Source organism: Saccostrea echinata, unplaced genomic scaffold (genome assembly GCF_033153115.1).
Source record: "Saccostrea echinata isolate AGI-Se365-2 ecotype Australia unplaced genomic scaffold, CSIRO_AGI_Sech_v1 ptg000022l, whole genome shotgun sequence".
NCBI lineage: Eukaryota > Metazoa > Mollusca > Bivalvia > Ostreida > Ostreidae > Saccostrea > Saccostrea echinata.
In genome coordinates this window covers 16,833,760-16,852,322 of record NW_026889771.1, presented here as the reverse complement: position 1 = coordinate 16,852,322, position 18,563 = coordinate 16,833,760, and the positions used below count along the sequence as shown (strand labels likewise).

At 35.2% G+C, this 18,563-nt stretch overlaps 1 protein-coding gene across 2 annotated transcripts in view; it reads left to right on the top strand.

The window, feature by feature from the left end:
* The first annotated feature begins 204 nt into the window (after positions 1–204).
* Positions 205–18,563, top strand: part of LOC133190561 (glutathione peroxidase-like) — a 28,815-nt gene continuing 10,456 nt past the window's right edge. Inside the window, exons 1-4 of one of the 2 annotated variants that reach the window (XM_061326256.1) lie at positions 205–363; positions 7,409–7,503; positions 10,771–10,918; positions 18,026–18,174. In XM_061326256.1, the coding sequence (XP_061182240.1) occupies positions 271–363; positions 7,409–7,503; positions 10,771–10,918; positions 18,026–18,174 (485 nt within the window). In that variant the 5' untranslated portion in view covers positions 205–270. Of the gene's footprint in view, positions 364–507; positions 580–7,408; positions 7,504–10,770; positions 10,919–18,025; positions 18,175–18,563 lie in introns of those variants that run through there. The other variant, XM_061326257.1, reaches the window with a different exon arrangement.

Below are 18,563 nucleotides of genomic sequence, written 5' to 3'. Positions count from 1 at the left end.
GTCAAAGTCATCATGGTCATTGTCTAAGTGCGCGAGACATCGATTGGCTTCTTTTCTCCGTTCCGCCAGACGCTCGGTTGTCTCCGTATATCTCCGTATTGTACAGATCGGAAATTCACTGGCAGACCCATTCGGATCACGCTCGCCCTTTTCCGTAACCGATAAAAATTTGTTTAAACTGGCTGAACGAGACTTGTGAGTCAGAGAACCAGGCTATTGCAGTTCGGAAAACCTCGGGAGGCAGGCCTTCCATGTAGAAAAATATTTATAATGCTACGCACTATTTCCTGTTTTAAAGTGGGTTCAAAGGTGGTGAAAGGTATCACATTGTCTTGGTCCGTTCAAGCCAGTATACACATTATGGTATGTACAGGTAGTTTCAACAACTGTATATTTGTTTGTATTTTAAGACATCATGGTGACCATTTTATAGCTGTTTATTTTTATTTTTTAAAAAAATCCCTGGATCCACCTTCAATCTTTCATTTAAAAATAGCGAATACCGAAATAGCAGTAAGCTAGTTCTGTCTTGCATGAAACGAGATATTCCGCAACATGGGTCATGTGTCTTCTGTACAGGTAATGATTTAAAAAAATGTTGAATGTGTTTTAAATTGGTTAAAGGTAAACTAATGAGATTTTTTAAATAATCTATTTTCCCTTTTTTATGGGAGGATTATAGATCAATACACTGATTCTCAACAGGTCCAGCACAATCTCTTGATTTAGCTATATCGCTTGATTTAGCTATTCAGAATAGCTTGATTTAGCTATTTCATCACACTTTTTTCTTAAATATGTTATTTTCTCAGCATGCACAAGAAGCACCTTGGTGCAGTGAAAATATTCAACTTTGAATTCTGAAAATAATTTGAGTAAAAACCACTCATCAAATTTCATCTCCTTAAGAGACTTTGTACTCAAAGTTTTAAAATTTTTGGGGCTGTATGAAGCAATTGATACAGTTATTTCTTCAATGAAATTATAAAGTAGGCCAATTATGGTCAACAAGATAATTGAGTGGTAATAATTCAGCAAAATGAGAAGCAATCATACTTATCCACACCTCAACACACACAAGGTAGTGCACAGTTACCGTACTCAAACCATGGAAATTCATCTTTTGCTTAAAAGCATTCAAATGCTGCAATGTTAGACTATCTTTGATTTTGATTGTTGTTTTGATAGCCCATAGTACATATATCAGTAGTCAAATACTTGCGACTTTTTGTCTATTTCTTACAAAAAACCATCTTCGCTAGCCAAGGGCTTCTGATACGCTACTCTCCTCATAAGCCCTTGGCATACGGTGTTAAAAAAAGTTGGGATTTTTTTCTCAAGTTGTGATTGGAGTTGATCGACATCGTTCGACCAATCAGCAATTGTTTTTTGTAAATGACGATATTTGCGTTCGGGATATATCTTGACTCTTTAATATCGGTAATGTAAAACGCAAGTAAACAATGATCTGTAAGATAACATGCCATTCTATGAATAGCAATATGGTGTCATCCAATTTCTAAAGCAACGTGCAAAATATATGATTAAGAATCTATACTGAAGATGTAGATTTGCATTTTTACATGTTTATATAACAAATTAACATAACTCAATACCTTCTTGTTAATTATTCTTTAAAAAACAAAATTTTTTAAACGCTTTTTATTTCTGTCGATGACGCAATCTGTGCGTACCTGGTAAGAATCATGATCACGTGACAAAAACAATCCGGTCTTTTGTCAGCACCGTATGCCAAGGGTTTATGAGGAGAGTAGCGTATCAGAAACTCTTGGCTAGCGAAGATGACAAAAAACATTTTTCTGAAAAACTGCATATAAATAGCTTCATCAAGCTATTTTGAATAGCTTAATTAAGCTATATAGCTATTTCAAGCTATATAGCTAAATCAAGAGATTGTGCTGGACCTGCTCAATATAAGGACCTAAACACCTCTATGATTTAAAAAAAAATGAAGTTTAAGATAGCAACTTTATTATTATTTACATTTGAAAGACAGAATTTGAAGATTTTGTTACAAGTTTTATTAGCTCACCTGAGCTGAAAGCTCAAGTGAGCTTTTCTGATCACATTTTGTCCGGCGTCCGTCTGTCTGTCCGTCTGTCTGTCTGTCCGTCTGTCTGTCTGTAAACTTTTCACATTTTCGACTTCTTCTCAAGAACCACTGGGCCAATTTCAACCAAACTTGCCACAAAGTATCCTTGGGTAAAGGGGATTCAAGTTTGTTCAAATGAAGGGCCACGCCCTCTTTCAAGGGGAGATAATTAGGAATTAGTGAAAAAATAATGGCAACATTTAAAAATCTTCTTCTCAAGAACCATAGGGCCAGGAAAGATGAAACTCATGTGGAAGCATCCTCAAGTAGTGTACATTCAAGTTTCTTCAAATCATGTCCCCCGGGGGTAGGGCGGGGCCACAATGGAGGATCAAAGTTTTACATAGAAATATATAGGAAAAATCTTTAAAAATCTTCTTCTCAAGAACAGCAAAGCCATGATGAGTCATATTTATATGGAAGCATCCTCAGGTAGTGTACATTCAAGTTTGTTCAAATCATGACCCCCGGGGGTAGGGCGGGGCCACAATGGAGGATCAAAGTTTTACATAGAAATATATAGGAAAAGTCTTTAAAAATCTTCTTCTCAAGAACAGCAAAGCCATGATGAGTCATATTTATATGGAAGCATCATCAAGTAGTGTAGAATCAAGTTTGTTAAAACCATGACCCCCGGGGGTAGGGCGGGGCCACAATGGAGGATCAAAGTTTTACATAGAAATATATAGGAAAAATCTTTAAAAATCTTCTTTGCAAGAACAGCAAAGTCATGATGAGTAATATTTATATGGAAACATCCACAGGTAGTGTAGATTCAAATTTATTCAAATCATGACCCCCAGGGGTAGGGTGGGGCCACAATGGAGGATCAAAGTTTTACATAGAAATATATAGGAAAAATCTTTAAAAATCTTCTTCTCAAGAACAGCAAAGTCATGATGAGTAATATTTATATGGAAACATCCACAGGTAGTGTAGATTCAAATTTATTCAAATCATGACCCCCGGGGGTAGGGTGGGGCCACAATGGAGGATCAAAGTTTTACATAGAAATATATAGGAAAAATCTTTAAAAATCTTCTTCTCAAGAACAACAAAGTCATGATGAGTCATATTAATATGGAAGCGTCCTCAGGTAGTGTAGATTCAAGTTTGTTCAAATCATGACCCCCAGGGGTAGGGCGGGGCCACAATGGAGGATCAAAGTTTTATATAGAAATAATATATAGGAAAAATCTTTAAAAATCTTCTTCTCAAGAACAGCAAAGCCATGATGAGTCATATTTATATGGAAGCGTTCTCAGGTAGTGTAGATTCAAGTTTGTTCAAATCATGACCACCGGGGGTAGGGCAGGGCTGCAATGGACTATCAAAGTTGTACATAGAAATATATAGGAAAAATCTTCTTCTCAGGAACAGCAAAGCCCAGATTGTTCATATTTATATGGAAACATCCACAGGTAGTGTAGATTCAAATTTATTCAAATCATGACCCCCAGGGGTAGGGCGGGGCCACAATGGAGGATCAAAGTTTTACATAGAAATATATAGGAAAAATCTTTAAAAATCTTCTTCTCAAGAACAGCAAAGTCATGATGAGTAATATTTATATGGAAACATCCACAGGTAGTGTAGATTCAAATTTATTCAAATCATGACCCCCGGGGGTAGGGTGGGGCCACAATGGAGGATCAAAGTTTTACATAGAAATATATAGGAAAAATCTTTAAAAATCTTCTTCTCAAGAACAGCAAAGTCATGATGAGTAATATTTATATGGAAACATCCACAGGTAGTGTAGATTCAAATTTATTCAAATCATGACCCCCGGGGGTAGGGTGGGGCCACAATGGAGGATCAAAGTTTTACATAGAAATATATAGGAAAAATCTTTAAAAATCTTCTTCTCAAGAACAACAAAGTCATGATGAGTCATATTAATATGGAAGCGTCCTCAGGTAGTGTAGATTCAAGTTTGTTCAAATCATGACCCCCAGGGGTAGGGCGGGGCCACAATGGAGGATCAAAGTTTTATATAGAAATAATATATAGGAAAAATCTTCTTCTCAAGAACAGCAAAGCCATGATGAGTCATATTTATATGGAAGCGTTCTCAGGTAGTGTAGATTCAAGTTTGTTCAAATCATGACCACCGGGGGTAGGGCAGGGCTGCAATGGACTATCAAAGTTGTACATAGAAATATATAGGAAAAATCTTCTTCTCAGGAACAGCAAAGCCCAGATTGTTCATATTTATATGGAAACATCCACAGGTAGTGTAGATTCAAATTTATTCAAATCATGACCCCCAGGGGTAGGGCGGGGCCACAATGGAGGATCAAAGTTTTACATAGAAATGTATAGGAAAAATTTTAAAAATCTTCTTCTCAGAAACAGCAAAGCCCTGATTGATCATATTTATATGGAAGCATCCTCAGGTAGTGTAGATTCTATTTTGTTCAAATCATGACTCCCGTGGGTAGGTTGGGGCCACAATGGAGGTTCAAAGTCTTAAGTAGAAATATATAGGGAAATATCTTCTTCTGAAGAACTGCAAACCATGATTAGTCATTTTGATATGGAAGCATCCTCAGGTAGTGTAGATTCAATTTTGTTCAAATGATGACCCCCAGGGGTTGGATGGGGCCCATTGGGGGATCGAAAGTTTTACATAAGAACATATAGAGAAAATATTTCTTCTCAAGTACAGGAAAGCTATGTTTAGTCATATTGATATGGAAGCATCCTCAGGTAGTGTAGATTCAAGTTTAAATGATGACCCCTGGGATAGGGAGGAGCCACAATGGAGGATCAAATTTTTACAAAGGAATATATGGGAATTTTTTTTTAAAATCTTCTCAAGTACAATAAAGCCATTTGTTATATTGACATGGAAGCATCATCAGGTAGTTTAAAATTCAAGCCCCCCTCCCCCCCCCACCCCCAGGTAATCTTTTCAATACTGAACTGATTTGTGCTTTTGCCTAGCCAATGTGCTCAGGTGAGCGATGTGGCCCATGGGCCTCTTGTATTTCATCTAATTCTAATTCATGGAATAATGATAAAAATCATTGAAGTAGCAGATAATTTTATTCAAAAATGTAGGTTACTCATATTGTTGAATATCCAATGAAGTCCACAGGACTGGTAAAATGAAATCATTAAAAAAACCCAATTATTAGAGCTTCTCATTCTACCAATTTCTGTCAACAAAAAACATTAGATCGTTATATTAACATAGTTACGTACTGTAACAGAAAAGGAGAAAATGTATGACTGATTAACATAGTTACGTACTGTAACAGAAAAGGAGAAAATGTATGACTGGACTGGGAATTGAACCAGGAGCCCCTGCATCACTAGTCAGGTGCTCAACACACTGAGCTATCCAGGCTGATATCCACAGGCCAAAGCATTACATTCCTTACTCCTTAAATTGTTCATCTTCAAAGATACAACCCAAGTTCTTTTGTTAGTGGCATGACTTTCACCTGCACTTCGAGGGGTGGTCAACATCACCAATTTATAAATCAGGAAAGGAGAAAAATTTGATGGACCAGACCAGGATTCAAACCTGGGCTCCCTGAATCTTCAGTAAGGTGCTCTACCAACTGAGCTATCTGGCCACCAGCAACCAAACCTGTCTGACTGCTCCCTCCTTAAAAGTCTTTGTCCCTGAAGCCATCAACCCAAGCTTTTCCCTGGCAGGTCTTTTACCTGTTAATTCCAGGACATTCACAGCACCAAATGTAACAGGAAAGGAGAAAATGTATGGCTGGACTGGTAGTTGAAACCAAGACCCCTGCATAACTAGTCAGGAATTATACCTGCCGAGCTATCCAGACTGATATCCATGGCCCAAACCATAACATTCCTCCCTCCTTAAATTGTATTCATCCTTGAAGACACAAACCCAAGTTCTTTTTGTCTGTAGCAGGACTTTCAACTGCAAGTCCAGGGGTGGTCAACAGCACCAAATTTAGTATTTTTTCCTTTCAAATAACACAGGTTACATTTTGATCCAATGAATAAATCATTCTGTCAAAAAATAGTGTAAATTCTTCTCTTTTTATTTTGTTGAGCAATCAGTTTAAAATCATGTCATTTTCATTTAGATACTAGCTAGAATGTACATGTACATGTAGTTAGAATCTATTTTGCAGTTAATGACCAGTTTAACATATATATATAATCATCTGCAATTGAGATAACTATGTAAATTATGTAATCTACATTTCATGATTTATTTCAGCTGGGCCAAATTGACACGGTTGAGTGTTTTGGCCCATGGACCTAGCTTTTTCTGTCACTATTCTAAAAATTCTTTGGCAACTGAAACCAAAATTGTTGTCAGACTGCAAATATCAGAAGACTTCTTGTGTATTACAGCATGTATAGGATTAGGGAAGGTCTTCCAGATAGATCAGATTTATATATATAGACTACCTGCAAACTAGAGGTGTAATGTTGCAGCAATATTGTATTGTATTGATTGTATTGATCACGAGGATTCATGATACACATGTTAATTTTCATAGTCTTACTTGAAAATCTAACACCTAACAAATTTTGATGTTCCAAATGGCAAAAACAAAGGTAGCTCAAAAAGAATCCAATGTTGAAACTTTGAATCCATCTGTTAGTAATTAACTTTGGTTAACAGTATTGAGATATTCACAAAAATATATTCTATCAGTTTATTCAATTGTCGAATAGATGTATCATGATAAATGTACTGCATGATTATATCATGATACATATTGCCTTGTTAGGTAGCTCACAGTACTCAGGCCTACTGCACACCCCTGGTAACCATACAGTAAAAATGGGTATTTAAGAATTTAGAATATTTTGAAGTAGATCACATTAAAATGAAGATGCTAGAATTTTATTTTTATTTTCTTATCTTTGCCAACTTCCAACAAGATATCTCCAAAAATTAATTAATATTAAAAAGATGATAAGATGAAAACTTAAAGTAATGAAAGTTTGTGGGAAAATGCCTTTGAAAATAAATGTTATACAGTAAAACTTTGTTATTATAAAGAACTCTCTAGGACTTCAAATTTTGCTTCCTTTTTACCGGGATTCTTTAGAGCTGTAACACGGTGGAAAGTCTTCTATAGGATTCCTAAAGAAAAACCCTTATAACCAAGATTTCCTTATAACTGAGTTCTTTTTAACCAAGTTTTACTGTAATTACATGATTAAAGATGACTCCCTATTAATTACATTATTGATAAGTTGATTTTTTTTTTTAAACTAACGTTGGATCAACAGATGCAGAGGAAATGCCTATGAGGTAATCATATAGAGCAATTTCTTCATTTGTAGGCAAAACCTAAAGAAGACTGGAAATCGGCCACTTCCATATATGAATTTTCTGCTAAAGACATTGATGGAAATGAAGTTTCACTAGATAAATACAGGTATTGTGTAAAGTTTGCATTAGTACAGTCAAATTTAAACAGCTCGCCTGAGCCTCAGGCTGAGTGAGCTTTTCTGATCAAAATTGTGTGCTGTCTGTTGTCATTGGGAATATTGTAAACTTCCCACATTTCATCTAGAAGCAATTGACCATTTTCAACCAAATTTGACAAAGTATCACAAGATGAAGGGGATTTAAGTTGTTAACTTCTCAAATTTCATCCAGAAGTAATGGGCCATTTTCAATCAAATTTGGCACAAAGTATCATTAGGTGAAAGGGATTTAAGTTTGTTGAATGAAGACCACACATCTTCCAAGGGGAGGTAATAAAAAAGGCAAATATAGGATGGGGTCATATAAAAATTGCATTAAGAACCAATGAGCTAGAAGAGATGAAACATACATGAAAGCTTCTGGACACAGTGTAGATTCAATTTTATTCAAACCATAGCCCAAAGGGGTAAAGTGGGGCTATAATAGGGATCAAAGTTTTACATAAAAATATCTATGGAAAAAAAATCTTCTCAAGAAATGCTGGACCTGATTAGTAATGTTAATGTGCAAACATCCACAGAAGGCAGATTCAAGTTTGTTCAAATCATAGCCTCTTGGGTTAGGGTTGAGTCACAATGGAATATTAAAGTTTTATATTAGAATATATAGGAAACAATCTTCAAAAAAGTTCTAAAGAAGAATAGCAGGGTCATGTATAGTCATATCTTTATATAAGCATTCTCAAGTAGATCACATTCAAGTTTCTTAAATGGGCAGAATTGGGCTGCAATAGGGAATCAAAATTTTACATAGGAATTTGTAGTAAAATATCTTTAAAGATCATCTAAAGAACAACAGGGCCATGATTTGTCCTTATGTTTCATGTTGAAGTTTTTGTTTTTCAAATCTTGGCCCCCTAGGGGTAGGTTGAGGCTACAAACCAAGGCCTCAAGTATCAAAGCTACTCTAATTCCTATTGATAATAAGCAAATATTCTTTATCATGTTGATTCAGGTTTGCTTGAATTATGGACACTGAAGTTGGGATGAGATTAAAAATATGGATAAAATTTTAGCATTACCAGGTAAATACATGTTTAAAGGAGAAAAAACTTTTTAAAAACTGTCTCCAAAACTACAAGGCCATGTTAGATACAGTGATATTTAGAATCCCCATGAATTGTAAATTCAAGTTTGGTTAGGGCATATAACCCATTGAGGCTAGGTTGGGGTCATATTTTGGGGTCAAAATTTTATAGGGAAAAAAACCTTTCTTTCAAAAATATGAAGGCACATTGACTTAAGTGAGCCTTTTGGCCCATGGGCCCTGTTTTTATTTATTAACTCGCCCCAATGAAGTTGGGGGAGCTTATGAAATACCCTTGGCGTCGGCATCCCAGGATAAAGTTTTTGGAGTAGATTTCTTTTCAAGTACTTCTATGCCATATATCAATCAGAGTCAGAGGTGCATGGAGGATGCTTCTAGTGTGTTTCATTGTACCAGTCAAGGTTTCAGATGCTGCAATTTCATCTAAAGAATGACCACGTTAATGTTTTTGGAGCAGGTTAAAGTTTTTGGAGCAGGTCTCATTTCCAAGTAACTATAAGCCCTATATTGACCAAACTTGCATGGATGATACATCTAAGGATGCACACTACTGGACTTGCTTCGGATGCTGGATCTGACCTACATTTTATGGATGAGTGACCAGGTTAAAGTTTTTGGAGCAGATCTCATTTCCAAATAACTCTAAGTCCTGTGTTGACCAAACTTGCATGGATGATACACCTAAGGATGCACACTACCAGGCTTGCTTCGGATGCTGGATCTGACCTTCATTTTCTGAATGAGTGACCAGGTTTAAGTTTTTAGATAAGTCCATTCCCAAGTAACTGCAAAGCCCTATCAGACCAAAATTGCATAAATGTTGTATCTAGGGATGCACACTACTATAGATAATTAGTTTAGTGTGGGACTTACTTAAAGACAACATTCGTTGAGATGAGCTCTGTAATCTCTGATTACCTTTGTTTTATTTTTTTGTTACTAGGTAATAAAATTTAATTTGAAAAATGTGTGGCCTATTAATTGCATATACATGTATGTCAATAAATATATGAAGTTTTATGTAAATACATGTATTTGTAAATTTTTCGGGATGATCTAGGACAAAATTAAGACGAATTAGGAAAAACAAAGACATTTAGAACCTATATACTTACAGTTCTACATTTTGATTTTGAATGATGTAAACAACTTGAAATAATTCCTGACCCAAAAATTCAATTTAAATGGTGTACTCTGATAGAGTACAATTTACCCTAAAGAGGAGTTTAATATTATCATTTATGATTAACCAGGAAAGTAGTCATTAAACTTCGAGTGTCATATTCTCTCCAAAAAAGTGTTGCTGTTGTAATTAATGAAATATTGCCTGTAATTTGGAAAATTAATTAACAATTTCATATGACTAAGAGAAAATTGGAAAGGAATTTTAAAAAAAAAAAATCATCTTTAAAGTCCTAAGCCCTACTCAACATTTAAAACTTTAATGAACAATGTAAGAGTAATAGAAATAAAAGTAAAGTGATGATTAGAACTTTATTTTGTTAGTAACATATATTTTATGATCCAACAATGTGAATTTTTTTATCCCGCAAACAACCTGGTATAATGGGAGCAGATATTATTGATATATTACCTCCAAAATAGAAGAGTTCTGATTGGATCAGATTCTGATGTTGTAATTTTATATTCATTGACAGAATAAGAAAATGTTTACAAGTTAACCCATACATAATTAAAATTGCAGTCAGATGGGTTCCATCATCGGTAGCCATATAGCTCACTAAGCTCAGTTGGAAGAGCACCTGACTCGTGATTCAAGGTCTAGGGGCTAAGGTTGAATCTTAGTAGAATTGTTCCCTCGCCTGTCACATTTGGTGCAGTGGCCATGTAGTGGAAGTAAGGTGAAGAGCCTGGGTTAGGGGTGAAAACTATTAAGGAGGGGGGGAATTTGGTGGTCAGACAGGCTCAATTGCTGGTGGCCAGATAGCTCAGTTAGTCAATTTGGATGACATAACGTAGCTTTATCCGCAATGTTGCCATAAAAATTTTGGCTACTCACCGTCCATGATTGGTAGAGCAATTGTCTTGTGATTCAGGGGGCCAGGTTTGATTCTAGTCGGGACCCGCACATTTTTCTCCCTAGCCTTCTTACATAAATAAAGGTTTTTTACCAATGTCTATTAGCATATAATGTTATAATTTACAGAGGTCATGTGGTTCTTATTGTCAATGTGGCCTCTAAATGAGGATTCACAGAGAAGAACTACACTCAGCTACAACAACTGCACAAAAAGTATGCTGAGGAAAAGGGCCTTAGGATCCTTGGATTTCCATGTAATCAGTTTGGAAGTCAGGTATGTGCAATCTTGTTTATTTAAACTTGGTGAATGCAGAAATTTAGGAAGTATGACCAGGAATCAGACTCGGTTGACCAGATTAAGGTTTGTAGTTATATCTGAGGTTTGAAGAGATCCTGGGCTACAGTATTAAGTGCATTGTTTTGGTGAGACAAACTACATATGTGACTTAATGTAGATTCCTAAATATACGCGAGGAATTGATTATCATGTAATTATGCGAGAAGCACCACTCACAAAATAAAATTACTTGCTTTTATTTTTATGGTGCTGAAATCAATGCAAAATCCCTTGATCAACCATCCACTCACAAAATATTGTTCTCACTATTTGCTTTCTTGAACAGATACTCAAAAATCTTGTATATGCTTGATTAATTGTTTTTTTTTAAGATATGTCTGTTAATACTAATATAATAAGGTGTGTGTATATTGCTGATGGAAATCACATAGATTTTTGTAACCGCCTAGTCACAAAATTTTCCAACCAAGTAACTGGTTAACCAAACATTGTCACTTTATTTTGAAGCATCCAAATAACTTATATTCTATAATACAAAGAATTTGTAAAAATAAAATGCTTAACTATGATAATAAGAGTTCCTTCCCTTTTAATCAAAGTAAAAAAGACATAAGCACGAATATTTAATTTGCTGTTTATTTTCAGAGTTAAACTATTATTCATGTCAACTTCTCTTCTCCACTGACTTACTTTTTAAACAAGATGTGTTTGTGAAACACTGATGCCCTTGTATGGCAACTTATAGCAAAGGTCGAACTTTCTCAAATGCAAATCAAATATGTTGGTACCCAAAGTAAGGTCTTGTCTCGAGGAATAAACCTGTGAAATATGAAAGCTCTAGCAGCAACCATTGAATAGATATGGAAAAGGTTAAAGTTTTTCAAAAGTATGTCAAACATCAAGATCAAGGTCAAATGGTCAAAATTAATGGTGCCCAAGGAATGGCCCTCTCCCAAGAAATACACAGGTGAAATATGAAAGCTGAAGCACCAATTGTTCAAAAGTTATGACCAAGTTCAAGTTTTCCAAAAGTAGGTCAAACTCCAAGGTCAAGGTCAAAGGGTCAAAGTTGCTAGTATCCAAAGAAAGGTCTTGTCACAAGGATTACACATGTGAAGTATGAAAGCCCTAGCACCAACCATTCAAAAGTTACGGCCAAGGTTAAAGTTTTCCAAAAGTAGGCCAAACTCCAAGGTCAAGGTCAGAGGGTCAAAGTTGTTGGTATCCAAAGAAAGGTCTTGTCACAAGGATTACATATGTGAATTATGAAAGCCCGAGCACCAACTGTTCAAAAGTTATGACCAAGGTTAAAGTTTTCCAAAAGTAGGTCAAACTCCACGGTCAAAGGGTCAAAGTTGTTGGTATCCAAAGAAAGGTCTTGTCACAAGGATTACACATGTGAAATATGAAAGCCATAGCTCCAACCAATCAAAAGTTATGGCAAGGTTAATGTTTTTGCGGACAAACAGACGGACAGACGGATGGACAGGGCAAAAACTATATACCCCAGAATCTTTGATACAGAGGCATAAAAATGATTTCATTGACCACTGATGATGACTGGCAACTTAACACCTTATTCTCAAGAAACTGATGCTTTTTAGGGTTCCAGGAATCGCAGGATACTTCACTGATAAATTGAAAGTTTTTGAATTTTGAGCTATAATCATGACACCACTGAAGGGGGTGGAGGGGGCTGATTACAGGCATAAACTAGTTCACTATTCAATAAGACAGTGAGATAATGAACTGTTTAATGCAAGCACCTCAGATTCTGCATTTAAAAAAAATTTGCGTTGCTTGGTCTTAGTTTTTTGTACCTTTTTTTTTTAATTTGCGCTTTCGGTCTCTCATAAAACATCACCAATCCATCAATGTCGGTATCATTTCACGGAATAAATTGCAAAGTTTTGCAGTGATTTAATAAACAGAAACAAATACCACGGCAGTTAAACATTACTGAGTAGAAAATTAGTTGTTGTTTTTAATGCCTAAACTGGAGCAAAAGCAGAAAGAATTTTTTGTAGGGGGGTTCGTAAACTTTGATTAGTATTTAGGGTTATAATGAATAAATTGCTTGGACATGTTTTGACAGTTGCAGCATCTATTGATTATTTAATGGGTTGATTGCCACATTTCAGTTTTAAACATGCTACTAGTTGAATTGTACATGTAGGCTTCAAATTATAAAATTCTGACTCGCAATACAGTAAAATCATGCTTAATTATGTGCATACATGTACATGTAATTTAGAAAAACAGTTATGAGCCTAATTTACTATTGTTATTTTCATGTTTAAGTGGGATTTAAGTCATGGAGTACTCTGATGTTACATAATGCATGTATATAGGAAAAAACTCTCCAAAGCAGCAAGGCCATGTTAGTCATACTGATATTAAAGCACCTCCATATGTGGATTAATGTTGGGTTGTTAGACCCTTTGGAGCTAGAGTGGAACCACAATATGGGGTCATTTTTGTGTCGCATGCAGAGCAGAGCAGCACTTAGGGATCACTTTACTGGTGTCTGTCCATCTGTCACACCCTATATCTCAAGAACTGTAAGAGGTATGGATTTGATGTTTGGCACATATATTGCTTGGCACTATGGCCTTTGTAAATTACTATGATTACTGACCTTGTGACCCTTGACCTTTGACTTACTTTTTAAAATGGATCATAGTGCAGATATACAGCATATTTTCATGCCCCGCCATGAATATAACCAGGTCATACAGTGTTTGTCATGTCTGTCTTCCATCCTTCCGTCCATCTGTCACGCTTTGCGTTTAACTCAGTTCAAAGCTCAGTTTCTATCCAAAAAACTATCCAAGATATTTTTATCAAACTTCATATGCTGATAGGTATTGATGAGAGCTATGCAACTGAATCAACATTTTTGACCTTGACCTTTTTTTGACCTTGACCTTACTTTTCTTAAATTAGTGTTAAGCTCAGTTTTGAAGATGCCATTCAAGATAGTTTAATCACACTTCATATTTTGATACATACTGATGTAAGCTATTCAACTGCATCAACATTTTTTGACCTTGGCTTTCCTTTGACCTTGACCTCACTTTTCTTAAATTAGTGTTTATCTCAGTTTTAAAGAAACCATTCAGGATAGTGTTATCAAACTTCATATGCTGATACATACTGATGTAAGTTTTTCATCTGCATCAACAATTTTTTACCTTGACCTTTCCTTTGACCTTAACTTCATTTTTCTTAAATTGTGTTTAACTTAGTTTTAAAGAAACCATTCATAATATTTTTTATCAAACATCATATGCTAATACATACTGATGTAAGTTTTTCAAGTGCATCAACATTTTTTGACCTTTACCTTTCCTTTGACCTTTACTTCATTTATTTTCCCCTGCTTTCACTGAAAGTGGGGGATATTAATTTGGGTCTGTCTGTACGTCCGTCCATATTTCTGTCTGTCTGTAACACTTTCGTTTCTGCGCGATATCTTGAGAACCCTTTGAGCTTTCGCAATGAAATTTTGCATAGCAACTTCCTATGGCCTAAAGAAGAACCCTATTGATTTTGAGGTCAAAAAGTCAAAGGTCAAGGTCATAGATTTATAAATTCTGTCTGTTTTAAGACTTTCGTTTCCGTGTGATATCTCAAGAATCCTTTGAGCTTTTGCAATGAAATTTTACATAACAACTCCCTGTGGCCTAAGGAAGACCTCTATTGATTTTGAGGTCAAAAGGTCAAAGTTCAGGGTCGTAAATTCATAAATTCCGACTGTGTGTAACACTTTCGTTTCGGGGCGATATCTCAAGAAGCTTTTGAGCTTTTGCAATGAAATTTTATACCATAACTCCCTAGGGCCTCTTTCGCCCCTCCCATAGTGTCCTGCCCCGTTTTTTTTAAAATTATTTATTGTATTGAAAGTCGCTTGGCACTATTTTTAGCACAGGGGCATGTGGAGAGTTACTACGTATAATACAGGTTGTCGGCGGACTTTATATTCTTATTACATCTATTAGAACTGTTTAGTAAAGGCTAAATTAGACACCATGTATTGTGTAAAATTTTGACAATATCGCACGTAAATATAAACATTATATGTGACCTACTGTTTGTGTTTAATTTGCTTCATAAACAAGTGCCTCCGTGGTCTAGGGGTATGACTCTCACTTAGCATATGAGAGGTGCCGGGTTCAAATCCCAGACAATCCTTTTTTTGTCCCCCGCTTTTACTGAAAGTGGGGGATATTAATTTTGGTCTGTCTATCCATCCGTCCGTCTGTATTTCTGTCTGTCTGTAACACTTTCGTTTCCGTGCAATATCTCAAGAACCCTTTGAGCTTTCGCAATGAAATTTTGCATTGCAACTCCCTACGGCCTAGAGAAGAACCCTATTGATTTTGAGGTCAGAAGGACAAAGGTCAAGGTAATAAATTCATAAATTCTGTCTGTTTTAACACTTTCGTTTCTGTGCTGTTTCTCGCGAATTCTTTGAGCTTTTGCAATGAAATTTTACACAACAACACCCTGTGGCCTAAGGAAGACCCCTATTGATTTTGAGGTCAAAAGGTCAAAGTTCAAGGTCGTTAATTTATAAATTCCATCTGTGTGTAACACTTTCGTTTCCGGGCAATATCTCAAGAAGCTTTTGAAATGAAATTTAATTCCATAACTCCCTCTCGCCCCTCTAAAAGTGTCCCGCCCCATTTTTTTTTTTATTTATTGTATTAAAAGTCGCTTGGCACTATTTTTAGCACAGGGGCATGTGGAGAGTTATTACGTGAATATAAACATTATATGTGACCTACTGTTTGCATTTAATCTGCTGCGAGAGGTCTGGGTTCAATTCCCAGACGATCCTTTTTTTTTTTTTTTATAATTTTTTTTTTCTATTAACTAAATGATATTATTCAACATGTGAAATGAAAAAGTTATGACGTCTGGTGTGTACAAACTCATAAAATCATTATTACAGTGTGATAAATATTCTGTATAAAAAGAATCTTCTATACACATTTTAAAGAATAAGCAATCAAATCTTTATTAGCATTTTTTATTTGCTTCAATATACATGTATACATTTAATAATTCAACAACACCGGGGGGGGGGGGGGGGGTCCAACCCCCACCCCCAGAACTGCACATGCTCTTCTTTTTTCCCTATGCGGGGGACACAAATTCTCTGAATTAGCTTGTTTAATTTGCTTCAATATACATGTATACATTTAATAATTCTACAAATATAGGGGGGCAGTGTGACACCCCCCACCCCCCAAAACTGCGCATGCTCTTCTTTTTTCCTTAAGTGGGGAACATAAATTCTCTGAATTAGCTTGTTTTAAATTAGTGTTTAGCTCAGTTTTAAATAAACCATTCAAAATATTTTTATCAAACTTAAATATGCTGATACGTATTTGTGAGAACTATTCAACAACATCAAAAATGATTGACCTTGAACTTTCTTGTGACCTTGACCTAACTTTTATTAAGTTTGCATTTTGCTTAGTTTTAAAGAAATCATTTAAGATATATCTATGTAAACTTATGCACTTGTACATAATTTGGTGAGAATTTATTATCTATACCCAACATTTTATATTTCAATTTTAAAGATTTTAACTATTCAAGATATTCTCATCAAATTTCATACACTTATACAAATTTTCATGTTGCATTACTTATATACCCTCGGTGGGGCATATTTGAACATATTTCTAGTTGACATTTAAGAGGTAAGTCTATGCTATTTAACATGTGCACTGTTTGTCATAAGACATTATGAAAAATACCAGCATTACAATCCACTTGAACTTGACCTTTGTCCTACATAGCAAAAAATGACCTGGGCAGTTTAATTCTACTTAATATGACTTTTGAATTTTGAGAGGCAGGATTTTGATGCTTAGCATTTATATATGTTTATGAGAATTTTAATGATAAGCATTTATATATGTTTATGAGCTCAAGATACTTTACTTTGAAACTGTGTGATATTCAGTTACCACGCAAATTTATAATTAAATACTATGAAAATACACTGGGATCAGTATTCCACAATGGATTGTGTAGACTAACAATTGCAGTAAAGACAAACTAAAATTTTTTTTTTTTGGGGGGGGGGGGGGGGTTGTTGGAGACATGTTTTAATAAAATGATAAATAGTTATTTCTTATAATTTCAATTTAATTAATCATTTGAGGGTTAGGGAACCATATTTTATTTGATTATCAGATTCTATCTCAGTCATATACTATCCATGGAAGCCATTTTTTCTTTACAGGCAAATGCATTAACTATCATGCTAATAGTAAATAAGAAGCTGACCACTCTTCTTTAATGAAGCAACAAAGCAGGCGACACATGCATTCCTTGGAACATTATAGTTTTCTTGGGAATAAAGAAGGGAAAACACCTTTTAGCTCACCTGAGCCAATGGCTCAAGTGAGCTTTTCTGAACAAAATTTGTCCTTTGTCTGTTGTAGTTGTTGTAAACTTTTTACAATTACAAGGGGAGATGATTAAAAATTAGTAAATATTGGGTGGGGTCATTTAAAAATCTCAAGAACCACTGTGCAGAAATGATGAAAGATGTAAAAGCTTCCTTAGTGTAGATTAAAATTTGTTCAAATCATGACCCCAGGAATTTCAAATTTGTTCAAATCATGACCCAAGGAGGTAGGGTGGGGCAACAACGGATGATCAAAGTTTTACATAGGAATACATATAAAAAATCTGAATCTCTATAACAGTTAAACCCTGATTAGTCATACTTATTTGGAAGCATCCTCAGGTAGTGTAGATTCAAGTGTGTTCAAATGACCCCCTGGGGCTAGGGTGGGGCTACAATGGGCAATCAAAGATTTGCATAGGAATATATAGGAAAAAAATATTCTGATCAAGAACAGGAAGGGTCATAGTTACTTTGGTGAGCATTGTGGCTCAAGGGCCTCTTGTTAAAAATCTTTGAAAACTACAGGGCCAAGGTCATTAAGTTGAGTGTTTTGCCTATTGGCCGGCCTTTTCTTATCAGGGATATATAACTATTATTGTGTTATGTATTATATAACCCATTTATTTTTGAATACTATGTACATGTATTAGGAACCTGGCACTGAAGAGGAAATAAAGAAATTTGCTACAGAGAGATATGGTGTTGAATTTGACATGTTCAGCAAAATAGATGTGAACGGAAATAATGCCCACCCACTGTACAAATTTTTGAAATCAAAACAAGGAGGCACTTTAGGAGAGTGAGTATACAGTTTAATTGCTGCAGTTACTAACAAGTCTAACGATTAACCTCTAAAATACAAGTAAATGAGTATATTTAATTGCTACTGTTACTAATGAGCCTAAGTCCTTGGGTCATGAGTCACTCTGGTGTCCGACTGCAATTACTGGTAGTATCATATATTTCATTCTCATCCAACTTTATTCTTAGGTTAGCCATGATAAAAAGATGACTCCTATTTCATTATCAGATCAAAATTATTTTAATTATGCTAATTAATTTAAAACTATATTGATAGAAACCAGTAAGGATTTGATAATTGGTGATTGTTTTTCTATAATTATAAACTCATTAAATTTAATTAAATATCATTAAAAAAGAAGAAATTTCATAATAAACAACTAAAAG